We start from the raw sequence: 18,186 nt of genomic DNA, 5'->3' as shown, positions 1-18,186 counted from the left end.
TAGCAGAAAAACAGCCCCAAAGCATGATGTTTACACCCCCATGCTTCACAGTAGGTATGGTGTTCTTTTGGATGCAACTCAGCATTCTTTTTCCTCCAAACACGACGAGTTGAGTTTTTACAAAAAGTTCTACTTTGGTTTCATCTGACCATATGACATTCTCCCAATACTCTTCTGGATCATCAAAATGCTCTCTAGCAAACTTCAGACGGGCCCAGACATGTACTGGCTTAAGTAGGGGGACACGTCTGGCACTGCATGATTTGAGTCCCTGGCTGTGTAGTGTGTTACTGATGGAAGCCTTTGTTACTCTGTTCCCAGCTCTCTGCAGGTCATTCACTAGGTCCGTGTGGTTCTGGGATTTTTGCTCACCCTTCTTGTGATCTTTTTGACACCACGGGGTGAGATCTTGTGTGGAGCCCCAGATCGAGGGAGATTATCAGTGTCTTGTATGTCTTCCATTTTCTAATAATTGCTCCCACAGTTGATTTCTTCACACCAAGCTGCTTGCCTATTGCAGATTCAGTCTTCCCAGCCTGGTGCAGGTCTACAATTCTGTTTCTGGTGTCCTTCGACAGCTCTTTGGTCTTGGCCATAGTGGAGTTTGCAGTGTGACTGTTTGAGGTTGTGGACAGGTGTCTTTTATACTGATAACAAGTTAAAACAGGAGCCATTAATACAGGTAACGAGTGGAGGACAGAGGAGACTCTTAAAGAAGAAGTTACAGGTCTGTGAGAGGCAGAAATCTTACTTGTTAGTAGGTGACCAAATACTTATTTTCCACCATAATTTGCAAATAAAGTCTTTAAAAATCAGACAAGTTTGTGACTGTCCAGGCATGCTGGGAGTTGTAGTTTTACAATATCCGAAGGTCTGCAGTTTGGAGACCACTGGTCTAGATAACCAGGCAAACTGTCCGGGCATGCTAGGAGTTGTACTCTTGCAACAGCTGGAGGCACACAGTTTGGAGACCAAGGGTCTAGATAACCAGACATTCTGGGCATGCTGGGAGTTGTAGTTTTGCAACAGCGGAAGAGCCACTGGTTGGTGAACACTTTCTTATGGCAAACCCAAGGAAAAAGACCCCAGAGAACCAGAGTGAAGATAAGGGGGGCCGCCATTGGTTATATTCACAGATGGAGGAGACTTGTGTGTGGTGTTGGGCTGTAGGCAGCTGTGAGCAGAGGAGGTGACACTGGGTAATTATGGGAGGAAGGAAAGAAATAGACTAAATAACAGAAGAGGAGAAGCAGCCCGGCCGGGACACTACTGTATGTCTCCCCTCCACAGCCCCAAATATGAGACAAAAGTGCTGTGCTTGTGAGTCATTTCCTCACCATTTAAAATTTTCTGCTTGCTGTCAGTGAATGGATTTAAGATTAAAAAACGTAAACCTGTCCTGACCCTCTGATAACTGGAATCCCCTTTCCTTCCCTTATACCAGTGGTCTTCAACCTGCGGACCTCCAGATGTTGCAAAACTACAACTCCCAGCATGCCCGGACAGCCAACGGCTGTCCGGGCATGCTGGGAATTGTAGTTTTGCAACATCTGGAGGTCCGCAGGTTGAAGAAGACCACTGCCTGATACATTCACCCTGCACTACACAATTGTACAGCGCTGCAGATATGTCGGCATCATCTGTCACCAGGGATCTCAGTCCCATGACTCAAATCCCTGTTCTGTGCTGAGACAAATGGATGTAGTATCTGATTGTAACTGGATCCCTGCAGGTAAACGTCAGGTGATAGCGATCTTGGGCTGCGCAGACGGAGAATTATCTCACTTTTACCGGAATAGAATTCTGAGAAGCAGATGAGTCAGTGATAGACCAGACTATGGTATGGCTGCCCCCTATACCTGACCCTGGACTGTCAGTACACGTCTAAGACATCAACACTATATACATCAGCCTGAATCACTAATCCGCCATAGACCCATACAGCTCCAGTACAAGAGGTTGGACACCTAAGAGTCTTATCATCTCTTGGGTCTCATTGTAAAGATTCCCATGACTTAGTCATCTGCATGGGAACCCCCTATGTAATGGGCGTCTGCAGTCCTCTATCAGTCCCATATACAATATATAGGGGAACCATGGCAGAGGTATACCTACTTATTTGCTGCAGTGTCTATGATCACTTGCTGGTCACTTTCTATAGTCTATGGTCACTTCCTTTGGTCTCCGATCACTTTCTATGGTCCCTTTTTTTAGTCCATGGTCCCTTCATATGGTCTATCGTCACTTCCAATAGTCTATTGCCATTTATTTTAGTCTACAGTTACTTCCTATAGTCTATGGTCACTTCCTATAGTCTACAGTAACTTCTTATGGTCTACGGTCACTACCTATATTCTACGGTCACTTCCTATAGTCTACGGTCACAACCTATAGTCTACGGTCACTACCTATAGTCTACAGTCACTACCTATAGTCTACAGTCACTACCTATAGTCTACAGTCACTACCTATAGTCTACGCTCACTACCTATAGTCTACGGTCACTACCGATAGTCTACGGTCACTACCTATAGTCTACAGTCACTACCTATAGTCTACGGTCACTACCTATAGTCTACAGTCACTACCTATAGTCTACAGTCACTACCTATAGTCTACGCTCACTACCTATAGTCTACGGTCACTACCGATAGTCTACGGTCACTACCTATAGTCTACGCTCACTACCTATAGTCTAGGGTCGATACCTATAGTCTACGGTCATTACCTTTAGTCTACAGTCACTACCTATAGTCTACAGTCACTATCTATAGTCTATGCTCACTACCTACAGTCTACTGTCACTACCGATAGTCTACGGTCACTACCTATAGTCTACGCTCACTACCTATAGTCTAGGGTCGATACCTATAGTCTACGGTCATTACCTTTAGTCTACAGTCACTACCTATAGTCTACAGTCACTACCTATAGTCTACAGTCACTACCTATAGTCTATGCTCACTACCTACAGTCTACGGTCGATACCTATAGTCTATGGTCGATACCTATAGTCTACAGTCACTACCTATAGTCTACTTTCACTACCTATAGTCTACAGTCACTACCTATAATATACGCTCACTACCTATAGTCTACAGTCACTTCCTATAGTCTACGGTCACTACCTATAGTCTACGGTCACTACCTGTAGTCTATGGTCACTTCCTATAGTCTATGGTCACTTCCTATAGTCTGCGGTCACTACCTATAGTCTACGGTCACTACCTATAGTCTACGGTCACTTCCTATAGTCTACAGTAACTTCTTATGGTCTATGGTCACTTCCTATAGTTTACAGTAACTTCTTATGGTTTATGGTCACTTCCTATAGTCTACAGTAACTTCTTATGGGGCCTATGGTCACTTCCTATAGTCTACAGTAACTTTTTATGGTCTATGGTCACTTCCTATAGTCTACAGTAACTTCTTATGGTCTATGGTCACTTCCTATAGTCTACAGTAACTTCTTATGGTCTATAGTCACTTCCTATACTCTGCAGTCACTTCCTATAGTCTACGGTCACTACCTATAGTCTATGATCACTTCCTATAGTCTGCGGTCACTTCCTATAGTCTACGGTCACTACCTATAGTCTATGATCACTTCCTATAGTCTGCGGTCCCTACCTATAGTCTACGGTCACTCCCTATAGTCTACGGTCACTTCCTATAGTGTACAGTAACTTCTTATGGTCTATGGTCACTTCCTATAGTCTACAGTAACTTCTTATGGTCTATGGTCACTACCTATAGTCTACGGTCACTTCCTATAGTCTACGGTCACTACCTATAGTCTACGGTCACTACCTATAGTCTACAGTCACTATCTATAGTCTACAGTCACTACCTATAGTCTACAGTCACTACCTATAGTCTACGGTCACTACCTATAGTCTACGGTCACTACCGATAGTCTACGGTCACTACCGATAGTCTACGGTCACTACCTATAGTCTATGGTCACTACCTATAGTCTACGCTCACTACCTATAGTCTACGGTCACTACCTATAGTCTACAGTCACTACCTATAGTCTACAGTCACTACCTATAGTCTACAGTCACTACCTATAGTCTACGGTCACTACCTATAGTCTATGGTCACTACCGATAGTCTACGGTCACTACCTATAGTCTATGGTCACTACCTATAGTCTACGCTCACTACCTATAGTCTACGGTCACTACCGATAGTCTACGGTCACTACCTATAGTCTATGGTCACTATCTATAGTCTACAGTCACTACCTATAGTCTACGGTCACTACCTATAGTCTACGGTCACTACCGATAGTCTACGGTCACTACCTATAGTCTATGGTCACTACCTATAGTCTACGCTCACTACCTATAGTCTACGGTCACTACCTATAGTCTACAGTCACTATCTATAGTCTACAGTCACTACCTATAGTCTACAGTCACTACCTATAGTCTACGGTCACTACCTATAGTCTACGGTCACTACCGATAGTCTACGGTCACTACCTATAGTCTATGGTCACTACCTATAGTCTACGCTCACTACCTATAGTCTACGGTCACTACCTATAGTCTACAGTCACTACCTATAGTCTACAGTCACTACCTATAGTCTACGCTCACTACCTATAGTCTACGGTCACTACCGATAGTCTACGCTCACTACCTATAGTCTACGCTCACTACCTATAGTCTACGGTCGATACCTATAGTCTACGGTCACTACCTTTAGTCTACAGTCACTACCTATAGTCTACAGTCACTACCTATAGTCTACAGTCACTACCTATAGTCTATGCTCACTACCTATAGTCTACGGTCGATACCTATAGTCTACGGTCGATACCTATAGTCTACAGTCACTACCTATAGTCTACTTTCACTACCTATAGTCTACAGTCACTACCTATAGTATACGCTCACTTCCTATAGTCTACGGTCACTACCTATAGTCTACGGTCACTACCTATAGTCTATGGTCACTTCCTATAGTCTATGGTCACTTCCTATAGTCTGCGGTCACTACCTATAGTCTACGGTCACTACCTATAGTCTACGGTCACTTCCTATAGTCTACAGTAACTTCTTATGGTCTATGGTCACTTCCTATAGTCTACAGTAACTTCTTATGGTCTATGGTCACTTCCTATAGTCTACAGTAACTTCTTATAGTCTATGGTCACTTCCTATAGTCTACAGTAACTTCTTATGGTCTATGGTCACTTCCTATAGTCTACAGTAACTTCTTATTGTCTATGGTAACTTCCTGTGATCTATGGTCACTTTCTTTAGAGTTTGCTGTAGAACTACAAGTCCCAGCAGCTTCAAAGGGGACAGGCTGTAATATAGGGGTGATTTACTTATGGTGGTTATAACCAGAACTGACATATGCAAAAGTTATATCTGATCCTGGGAAAGCTGGTGACAACCAATGCCTTGTTCTTGTTCAGCCTGGGTTAGCAGATCTATCATGGATGGGCATTTTCCCCTTCTTTAGTTGCCTGTTCCAGTCTGGCCGGTAGGGGGCACAGAAGCTGGCATAGTTTTGCGGGGGCACACGGTCCTCATCACAGCTGGATCCTTGCTCTGGGTGACAGAACGCTCTATCTAATCCTATCATCCACATATTTTGCTCCTTTCGCGGTCTACATCAGTGGTCCTCAAACTCTGGCCCTCCAGATGTTGCAGACTACAATTCCCAGCATGCCCGGACAGCGACAGCTGTCCGGGCATGCTGGGAATTGTAGTCTTCAATATCTGGAGAGCCAAAGTTTGGAGACTATTGCTCTACATAAACCAAAGAATTTTATATGATACCTAATACAAAACAAGAATAGTAACATCACCAGGGGACCCTCCAGCGACTTCATCAGGAAGCTCAGCCACTGGTGGTGAAGAGGTCCCCCAGGGCTCATCACATCTTCCTTTTTCCTCAATGAGTTTCCTGAATATTCTACTCGACCTCAACAGGTCAGATCTAGTGCAGCCAGGATACTGACAGGTTATTATTATTATGTTCATTAAATGCCAGCACTTTTATGGTTAAACACCGGAAAACATTTGGATCTTTGCAAACTGAGTCACTGGATCAGAAGACAAAAGAAATTCCGGGGTCACCACAGGATCCCGATGGCGCAACAATGAGAACCTCTGTGTGACCAGGAACCTCCGACCACCACTGCTACTGTATAGGACTATAACACTGGGTACAATGTAACAGCAATGAATAACACTGGATACAATGTAACAACACATCATAATGTAACAAATGCATTGTAGATGGAAACACTCCACTGGTATCATAACTTAGGATACAATGTAACCACACAACATAATGTAACAAATGCATTGTAGATGGAAACACACCACCGGTATCATAACACTGGATACAATGTAACAACACATCATAATGTAACAAATGCATTGTAGATGGAAACACAACACTTATCATAACACTGGATACAATATAACAACACAACATAATGTAACAATGCATCATAGATAGAAACACACCACCGGTATCATAACACTGGAAACAATGTAACAACACATCATAATGTAACAATACATCATAGATAGAAACACAACACCGATATCATAACACAGGATACAATGTAACAACACATCATAATGTAACAATACATCATAGATAGAAACACACCACTGGTATCATAACACTGGATACAATGTAACAACACATCATAATGTAACAATACATCATAGATAGAAACACAACACTTATAAGACAGGATACAATGTAACAACACATCATAATGTAAAAAATGCATTGTAGATGGAAACACTCCACTGGTATCATAACACTGGATACAGTGTAACAACACATCATAATGTAACAATGCATCATAGATAGAAACACACCACCGATATCATAACACTGGATACAATGTAACAACACAACATAATGTAACAAATGCATTGTAGATGGAAACACACCACCGATATCATAACACTGGATACAGTGTAACAACACATCATAATGTAACAATGCATCATAGATAGAAACACACCACCGATATCATAACACAGGATACAATGTAACAACACATCATAATGTAACAATGCATCATAGATAGAAACACACCACCGATATCATAACACAGGATACAATGTAACAACACAACATAATGTAACAATACATCATAGATAGAAACACACCACCAGTATCATAACACTGGATACAATGTAACAACACATCATAATGTAACAAATGCCTCATAGATAGTACACAACACTTATCATAACATAGGATACAATGTAACAACACATCATAATGTAACAATGTGTCATAGACAGAAACACAACACATAACACAGGATACAATGTAACAACACATCATATTGTAATAAATGCTTCATACCGTAGATAGGAACACAACACTGGTATCATAACATAGGATACAATGTAACAACACAACATAATATAACAATGTGTCATAGATAGAAACACATCACTTGTATCATACCACTAGATACAACGAAACAACATGATGTGACAAATAACAAACTACTTATTTTATAACACTGGATATTTTATAACACTGGATATTTTATAACACTGGATATTTTATAACACTGGATATTTTATAACACTGGATACACCACTTGTATCATAACACTGACTCCTTTGTAGCACATTGCAACAAAGCATCACAGATAAAAACTCCCCTGCTATATAACACTGGATACATGTAACAACATAACATAAAATGGCAACAATTGTATGTATGTAAAGTAAATGTCCAACTTATGCCGAAAATAGATACAATAGAACAACAATGCATCCCAGATATAAACGTGACATCTATAGCACAACAATGGATACAATGTGGCACCAATGCATCTCAAATAGAAGCTTCACGCCTGTATGATAACACTGGATACAATGTGGCACCAATGCATCTCAAATAGAAGCTTCACGCCTATAAGATAACACTGGATACATGTTACAACACAACATAGAGTGTAACAAAGTATCATAGATACAAAGCCTCCCACTTATATCATAAGACCTGAAACAAAGTAATAGAATGCAACATTAGTGCACTGTGCATATATAGTAAATGTCCAACAACGGATATAATGTAACAACAGCGCATCCCAGATAAAAACCTTGTACTTCTATGACATCACAATGCAACAACGCATCATTAAGTAGCAACAATGGCCCGGATCTACTATAACGGACTCATTCCTTTCACTGGCTGGGATTCTAATTGAAAAAAAAACTAAAAAAAAAGCCTCATTTGCCGCACAAAGTTTTTTTGTGCAAAACAACACTGCGGCCAGATGTCAGCTGAGAGTCAATGGGAAAATATGAAACGCTAGAAACACTTGGCGTTTTTTTCACTCTTCATTGGCCATTTTTTCGTTTTTTTAAATTGCAGCATGCTGAGACTATGGGGTTTTTTTTTCTGTGAATCCTTGTACCAATGAGTGGTTTTGGTGGTTTTTTTTGTTTGTTTGTTTTCTGGCATTTTACAGTCATCATTCTAAAAGCAGAAAAACAGCCAAAAGCTTAAAAAAAACAGCCAAAAGCTTAAAAAAAAAAAAGTGCCAAAGTGCCAGAAAAAAATTAAATAAAACCCTGGAAAAAGTGTTGACAGTTTTTTTTTTTTTGGGTAAAAAAAAACAGCAAAAAATATAACCAAAAAGTTTATATTGACTTTTAGTTGTTGTACTTTGAACCAGAATCATGCAACAAAAATGATGGCGCCTTTTCAATAGTAAAAATGGGCCAAAGAATAATAGGCAACTTGTATGAGTGCTTGCTACAATGTAACAATTATATATATATATATATATATATATATATATATATATATATACACACACACACAGTCATGGCCGTAAATGTTGGCACCCCTGAAATCTTTCTAGAAAATGAAGTATTTCTCACAGGAAAGGATTGCAGTAACACATGTTTTGCTATACACATGTTTATTCCCTTTGTGTGTATTGGAACTAAACCAAAAAAGGGAGGAAAAAAGCAAATTGGACATAATGTCACCAAACTCCAAAAATGGTCTGGACAAAATTCTTGGCACCTTTAACTTAATATTTGGTTGCACACCCTTTGCAAAAAATAACTGAAATCAGTGGCTTCCTATAACAATCAATAAGCTTCTTACACCTCTCAGCCGGAATGTTGGACCACTCTTCCTTTACAAACTGCTCCCGGTCTCTTATTGGAAGGCGCCTTTTCCCAACAGTAATTATAAGATCTCTCCACAGGTGATCAATGGGATTTAGATCTGGACTCATTGCTGCCACTTCAGAACTCTCCAGCGCTTTGTTGTCATCCATTTCTGGGGCTTTTTGACGTATGTTTGGGGTCATTGTCCTGCTGGAAGACCCAAGATCTTGGATGCAAACCCAGCTTTCTGACACTGGGCTGTACAGTGCGACCCAAAATCCATTGGTAATCCTCAGATTTCATGATGTCTTGTACACATTCAAGGCCCCCAGTGCCAGAGGCAGCAAAACAACCCCAAACATCACTGACCTCCACCATATGTCACTGTAGGTACTGTGTTCTTTTCTTTGTAGGCCTCATTCCATTTTCGGTAAACAGTAGAATGATTTGCTTTACCAAAAAGCTCTATCTTGGTCTCATCTGTCCACAAGACGTTTTCCCAGAAGGATTTTGGTTACTTAAGTTCATTTTGGTAAAATGTAGTCTTGCTTTTTTATCTCTGTGTCAGCAGTGGGGTCCTCCTGGGTCTCCTCCATAGTGGGGTCCTCCTGGGTCTCCTCCATAGTGGGGTCCTCCTGGGTCTCCTCCATAGTGGGGTCCTCCTGGGTTTCCTCCATAGTGGCGTCCTCCTGGGTCTCCTCCATAGTGGGGTCCTCCTGGGTCTCCTCCATAGTGGGGTCCTCCTGGGTCTCCTCCATAGTGGGGTCCTCCTGGGTCTCCTCCATAGTGGGGTTCTCCTGGGTCTCCTCCATAGTGGGGTCCTCCTGGGTTTCCTCCATAGTGGGGTCCTCCTGGGTTTCCTCCATAGTGGGGTCCTCCTGGGTCTCCTCCATAGTGGGGTCCTCCTGGGTCTCCTCCATAGTGGGGTCCTCCTGGGTCTCCTACATAGTGGGGTCCTCCTGGGTCTCCTCCATAGTGGGGTCCTCCTGGGTCTCCTCCATAGTGGGGTCCTCCTGGGTCTCCTCCATAGTGGGATCCTCCTGGGTCTCCTCCATAGTGGGGTCCTCCTGGGTCTCCTCCATAGTGGGGTCCTCCTGGGTCTCCTCCATAGTGGGGTCCTCCTGGGTCTCCTCCATAGTGGGGTCCTCCTGGGTCTCCTCCATAGTGGGGTCCTCCTGGGTCTCCTCCATAGTGGGGTCCTCCTGGGTCTCCTCCATAGTGGGGTCCTCCTGGGTCTCCTCCATGACGTTTCATTTCATTTAAAGGTCGCCGGATAGTTCACGCTGACACCGATGCTCCCTGAGCCTGCAGGACAGCTTGAATATCTTTGGAACTTGTTTGGGGCTGCTTATCCACCATTCGGACTATCCTGCGTTGACACCTTTCATCAATGTTTTCTCTTCCGTCCACGCCCAAGGAGATTAGCTACAGGGCCATGGGTTGTAAACTTCTTGATAATGTTGCGCACTGTGAACAAAGGCAAATCTAGATCTCTGGAGATGGACTTGTAACCTTGAGATTGTTGATATTTTTCCACAATTTTGGTTCTCAAGTCCTCAGACAGTTCTCTTCTCCTCTTTCTGTTGTCCATGCTTAGTGTGGCACACACAGACACACAATGCAAAGACTAAGTGAACTTCTCTCCTTTTTATCTGCTTTCAGGTGTGATTTTTATGTTGCCCACACCTGTTACTTGCCCCAGGTGAGTATAAAGGAGCATCACATGCTTGAAACAATCTTATTTTTACACAATTTTGAAAGGGTGCCAATAATTTTGTCCAGCCCATTTTTGGAGTTTGGTGACATTATGACCAATTTGCTTTTTTTCCTCCTTTTTTGGTTTAGTTCCAATACACACAAAGGGAATAAACATGTGTATAGCAAAACGTGTGTTACTGCAATCCTTTTCTGTGAGAAATACTTCATTTTAGTGAAAAAATTCAGGGGTGCCAACATTTACGGTCATGACTGTATTTTTTATATATATATATATATATATATATATATATATATTTTATTATTATTATTATTATTATTATTATTATTTTTATTTTTTTAAACTAGCCTATAAAGCAGTGCTTCTCAATCAGGGTGCGTCCAATTGTTGGAAAACTACAATTCCCAGCATGCTCTGGTTATTTTGGGGGGATTTTACCCCAATGACTGTAAGGGAATAAATGCATCCTATAAGAAACATTCTGCTCTCCCACCATATGCCTATAATATTCTCTTTATCCTCAGTGCTGCCCCCTGCTGACTAATGCAGTTCCTATCAGCTGGTGAGCGGAGTGGGGGTGGGGGGGTGGTCCAAGAGGAGTGATCACAAGAGCTTACAATCTATGAGTAAGTACAGGTAAAGCAAAAGTGCTTCTTTAAAACCAGTGTTTCACAATTAGTGTGCCTCCAGCTGTTGCAAAACTACAACTCCCAGCATGCCCGGACAGCCGAAGGCTGTCCGGGCATGCTGGGGGTTGTAGTTTTGCAACAGCTGGAGGCACAATGATTGGGAAATTCTGCTATAAGGAAAACAACATTGTGAGTCCTAGTGCTGCAGAATGTGTTGTTGCTATTTTAGTATCAGGAAATAAATAAAAAATAATATTAATAAATAAACAAAAAATTAAAATAAATAAATAAATATATAAATAAATATATTAACAAACAAATAAATAAATAAATGCATATAATAAATAAATATATTAACAAACAAACAAATAAATAAAATAAATAAATATTATATATATATATATATATGTAAATAAACATGACTAAGAGATACATTAGTAAATGTTCTGATGACACTGGATACAATGTAACAATTACAAAAACTCTTTCTGAAGTTCATGAATTTGGCGCGAGACCTTTATATGGCGTCAGCTGCCGACAAAATCCTCCACGAGATGTAGGACACAGATCCCTGCACCACAAGGTAAATGTCCCCGCAGGTTATAATGCCCACTGGGCCCCAATGTGTCATATTACTACTGTATAATAGAGGCCAGCCGACACACTGATCCGAACACTGCAGCGAGGGAGGATAACACAGCAGAGATGTGAACAGTCCTATATACTCTGATCCCCTGTATACTGTACAGTCCTATATACTCTGATCTCCTGTATACTGTACAGTCCTATATACTCTGATCTCCTGTATACTGTACAGTCCTATATACTCTGATCTCCTGTATACTGTACAGTCCTATATACTCTGATCCCTGTATACTGTACAGTCCTATATACTCTGATCCCCTGTATACTGTACAGTCCTATATACTCTGATCCCCTGTATACTGTACAGTCCTATATACTCTGATCCCTGTATACTGTACAGTCCTTTATACTCTGATCCCTGTATACTGTACAGTCCTATATACTCTGATCCCTGTATACTGTACAGTCCTTTATACTCTGATCCCTGTATACTGTACAGTCCTATATACTCTGATCCCTGTATACTGTACAGTCCTTTATACTCTGATCCCTGTATACTGTACAGTCCTATATACTCTGATCCCCTGTATACTGTACAGTCCTATATACACAGATCCCTGTATACTGTACAGTCCTATATACTCTGATCCCCTGTATACTGTACAGACCTATATACTCTGATCCCCTGTATACTGTACAGTCCTATATACTCTGATCCCTGTATACTGTACAGTCCTATATACTCTGATCCCTGTATACTGTACAGTCCTTTATACTCTGATCCCTGTATACTGTACAGTCCTATATACTCTGATCCCTGTATACTGTACAGTCCTTTATACTCTGATCCCTGTATACTGTACAGTCCTATATACTCTGATCTCCTATATACTGTACAGTCCTCTATACTCTGATCCCTGTATACTGTACAGTCCTATATACTCTGATCTCTGTATACTGTACAGTCCTATATACTCTGCTCTCCTGTATACTGTACAGTCCTATATACTCTGATCCATGTATACTGTACAGCCCTATATACTCTGATCTCCTGTATACTGTACAGTCCTATATACTCTGATCCCTGTATACTGTACAGTCCTATATACTCTGATTCCTGTATACTGTACAATCCTATATAGTATGATTCCTGTATACTGTACAGTCCTATATACTCTGATCCCTGTATACTGTACAGTCCTATATACTCTGATCCCTGTATACTGTACAGTCCTATATACTCTGATCCCTGTATACTGTACAGTCCTATATACTCTGATCTCCTGTATACTGTACAATCCTATATACTCTGATCCCTGTATACTGCACAGTCCTATATACTGATCCCTGTATACTGTACAGTCCTATATATTCTGATCTCCAGTATACTGTACAGTCCTATATACTCTGATCCCTGTATACTGTACAGTCCTATATACTCTGATCCCTGTATACTGTACAGTCATATATACTCTGATCCCTGTATACTGTACAGTCCTATATACTCTGATCTCCTGTATACTGTACAGTCCTATATACTCTGATCTCCTGTATACTGTACAGTCCTATATACTGTGATCCCTGTATACTGTACAGTCCTATATACTCTGATCCCTGTATACTGTACAGTCCTATATACTCTGATTCCTGTATACTGTACAATCCTATATACTCTGATTCCTGTATACTGTACAGTCCTATATACTCTGATCCCTGTATACTGTACAGTCCTATATACTCTGATCCCTGTATACTGTACAGTCCTATATACTCTGATCCCTGTATACTGTACAGTCCTATATACTCTGATCTCCTGTATACTGTACAATCCTATATACTCTGATCCCTGTATACTGCACAGTCCTATATACTGATCCCTGTATACTGTACAGTCCTATATATTCTGATCTCCTGTATACTGTACAGTCCTATATACTCTGATCCCTGTATACTGTACAGTCCTATATACTCTGATCCCTGTATACTGTACAGTCATATATACTCTGATCCCTGTATACTGTACAGTCCTATATACTCTGATCTCCTGTATACTGTACAGTCCTATATACTCTGATCTCCTGTATACTGTACAGTCCTATATACTGTGATCCCTGTATACTGTACAGTCCTATATACTGTGATCCCTGTATACTGTACAGTCCTATATACTCTGATCTCCTGTATACTGTACAGTCCTATATACTCTGATCCCTGTATACTGTACAGTCCTATATACTCTGATCCCTGTATACTGTACAGTCCTATATACTCTGATCTCCTGTATACTGTACAGTCCTATATACTCTGATCCCTGTATACTGTACAGTCCTATATACTCTGATCCCTGTATACTGTACAGTCCTATATACTCTGATCCCTGTATACTGTACAGTCCTATATACTCTGATCCCTTGTATACTGTACAGTCCTATATACTCTGATCCCCTGTATACTGTACAGTCCTATATACTCTGATCCCTGTATACTGTACAGTCCTATATACTCTGATCCCTGTATACTGTACAGTCCTATATACTCTGATCCCTGTATACTGTACAGTCCTATATACTCTGATCCCTGTATACTGTACAGTCCTATATACTCTGATCCCTGTATACTGTACAGTCCTCTATACTCTGATCCCTGTATACTGCACAGTCCTCTATACTCTGATCCCTGTATACTGTACAGTCCTATATACTCTGATCTCCTATATACTGTACAGTCCTATATACTCTGATCTCCTATATACTGTACAGTCCAATATACTCTGATCCCTGTATACTGCACAGTCCTCTATACTCTGATCCCTGTATACTATACAGTCCTATATACTCTGATCCCTGTATACTGTACAGTCCTATATACTCTGATCTCCTGTATACTGTACAGTCCTATATACTCTGATCCCTGTATACTGTACAGTCCTATATACTCTGATCCCTGTATACTGTACTGTCCTATATACTCTGATCTCCTGTATACTGTACAGTCCTATATACTCTGATCCCTGTATACTGTACAGTCCTATATACTCTGATCCCTGTATACTGTACAGTCCTATATACTCTGATCTCCTGTATACTGTACAGTCCTATATACTCTGATCTCCTATATACTGTACAGTCCTATATACTCTGATCTCCTATATACTGTACAGTCCTATATACTCTGATCCCTGTATACTGTAAAGTCCTATATACACTGATCCCTGTATACTGTACAGTCCTATATACTCTGATCTCCTGTATACTGTACAGTCCTATATACTCTGATCCCTGTATACTGTACAGTCCTATATACTCTGATCCCTGTATACTGTACAGTCCTATATACTCTGATCCCTGTATACTGTACAGTCCTATATACTCTGATCCCTGTATACTGTACAGTCCTATATACTCTGACCCCTGTATACTGTACAGTCCTATATACTCTGATCCCTGTATACTGTACAGTCCTATATACTCTAATCTCCTGTATACTGTACAGTCCTATATACTCTGATCTCCTGTATACTGTACAGTCCTATATACTCTGATCCCTGTATACTGTACAGTCCTATATACTGTGATCCCTGTATACTGTACAGTCCTATATACTCTGATCCCTGTATACTGTACAGTCCTATATACTCTGATCCCTGTATACTGTACAATCCTATATACTCTTATCCCTGGATACTGTACAGTCCTATATACTCTGATCCCTGTATACTGTACAGTCCTATATACTCTGATCTCCTGTATACTGTACAGTCCTATATACTCTGATCCCTGTATACTGTACAGTCCTATATACTCTGATCCCTGTATACTGTACAGTCCTATATACTCTGATCTCTGTATACTGTACAGTCCTATATACTCTGATCCCTGTACACTATACAGTCCTATATACTCTGATCCCCTGTATACTGTACAGTCCTATATACTCTGATCCCCTGTATACTGTACAGTCCTATATAATCTGATCTCCTGTATACTGTACAGTCCTATATACTCTGATCTCCTGTATACTGTACAGTCCTATATACTCTGATCCCCTGTATACTGTACAGTCCTATATACTCTGATCCCCTGTATACTGTACAGTCCTATATACTCTGATCCCTGTATACTGTACAGTCCTATATACTCTGATCTCCTGTATACTGTACAGTCCTATATACTCTGATCCCTGTATACTGTACAGTCCTATATACTCTGATCCCTGTATACTGTACAGTCCTATATACTCTGATCCCTGTATACTGTACAGTCCGATATACTCTGATCCCTGTATACTGTACAGTCCTATATACTCTGATCCCTGTATACTGTACAGTCCTATATACTCTGATCTCCTGTATACTGTACAGTCCTATATACTCTGATCTCCTGTATACTGTACAGTCCTATATACTCTGATCCCTGTATACTGTACAGTCCTATATACTCTGATCCCTGTATACTGTACAGTCCTATATACTCTGATCCCTGTATACTGTACAGTCCTATATACTCTGATCTCCTGTATACTGTACAGTCCTATATACTCTGACCCCTGTATACTGTACAGTCCTATATACTCTGATCCCTGTATACTGTACAGTCCTATATACTCTGATCCCTGTATACTGTACAGTCATATATACTCTGATCCCTGTATACTGTACAGTCCTATATACTCTGATCTCCTATATACTGTACAGTCCTATATACTCTGATCCCTGTATACTGTAAAGTCCTATATACACTGATCCCTGTATACTGTACAGTCCTATATACTCTGATCTCCTGTATACTGTACAGTCCTATATACTCTGATCCCTGTATACTGTACAGTCCTATATACTCTGATCTCCTGTATACTGTACAGTCCTTTATACTCTGATCTCCTGTATACTGTACAGTCCTATATACTCTGATCCCTGTATACTGTACAGTCCTCTATACTCTGATCTCCTGTATACTGTACCGTCCTATATAGTCTGATCCCCTGTATATACTGTACAGTCCTATATACTCTGATCTCCTGTATACTGTACAGTCCTATATACTCTGATCTCCTGTATACTGTACAGTCCTGTATACTCTGATCCCTGTATACTGTACAGCCCTATATACTCTGATCTCCTGTATACTGTACAGTCCTATATACTCTGATCTCCTGTATACTGTTCAGTCCTATATACTCTGATCCCTGTATACTGTACAGTCCTATATACTCTGATCTCCTGTATACTGTACAGTCCTATATACTCTTGGCTCCTCTATGCAGGGTGTTCACATCTACATCACAGATTCCTCTACTGACCGATCTGTACATTACATTACCGTACAGTACACATTATACCAGTGTTTCCCAACCAGGGTGCCTCCAGCTGTTGCAAAACTACAACTCCCAGCATGCCCGGACAGCCGAAGGCTGTCCGGGCATGCTGGGAGTTGTAGTTTTGCAACAGCTGGAGGCACCCTGGTTGGGAAACACTGCATTATAGAGCGTTGACAGCGCTCTGTACATTACCGCACCGTACATTATACAGTGTAGACAGCGCCCTGCGGCTCTTACCTCTATACTTCTCCATGTGTGCGGCCCCGGCTCTCCCCGCTCTCAGCTCCGGGACTGATGATACCGATCACTGCTTCTGTCCGGATCAGCCCCTCCCTGCGAAGTCAGCAGAGCCTGGGAACCAGCACTACCGCCCCCCGGGACACCGGAGACCCCCGACCCGACCGAGCGAGACCCGACTGACCACAGAGAGAGAGAGAGAGAGAGAGACACGCCCCCTCAGAAACCCCGCCCCCTGCCTCATCAACTAATCCTCATCTATCTGCAGAGGAGGCAAGAGATACATAGGAGCAGTATTATAGTAGTTATATTCTTGTATATAGGAGGCAGTATTATAGTAGTTATATTCTTGTATATAGGAGCAGTATTATAGGAGTTATATTCTTGTATATAGGAGCAGTATTATAGTAGTTATATTCTTGTATATAGGAGGCAGTATTATAGTAGTTATATTCTTGTATATAGGAGGCAGTATTATAGTAGTTATATTCTTGTATATAGGAGCAGTATTATAGTAGTTATATTCTTGTATATAGGGTCAGTATTATAGTAGTTATATTCTTGT

General features: G+C 41.1%; 1 protein-coding gene across 1 annotated transcript in view; it reads right to left on the bottom strand.

Annotated features, from left to right (window-relative positions):
- The window catches only part of AFAP1L2 (actin filament associated protein 1 like 2), a 158,673-nt gene extending 140,854 nt beyond the window's left edge, over nucleotides 1-17,819 (bottom strand). Inside the window, exon 1 of the mRNA XM_056529612.1 lies at nucleotides 17,622-17,819. Coding sequence (XP_056385587.1) covers nucleotides 17,622-17,637 — 16 coding nt within the window. The 5' untranslated portion in view covers nucleotides 17,638-17,819. The remainder of the gene's footprint in view (nucleotides 1-17,621) is intronic.
- Nucleotides 17,820-18,186: the final 367 nt, after the last annotated feature.

Source organism: Hyla sarda, chromosome 7 (genome assembly GCF_029499605.1).
Source record: "Hyla sarda isolate aHylSar1 chromosome 7, aHylSar1.hap1, whole genome shotgun sequence".
Taxonomy (NCBI): domain Eukaryota; kingdom Metazoa; phylum Chordata; class Amphibia; order Anura; family Hylidae; genus Hyla; species Hyla sarda.
Note: the sequence above shows the minus strand (reverse complement) of the source record. Positions and strands in the feature narration are given on the sequence as shown.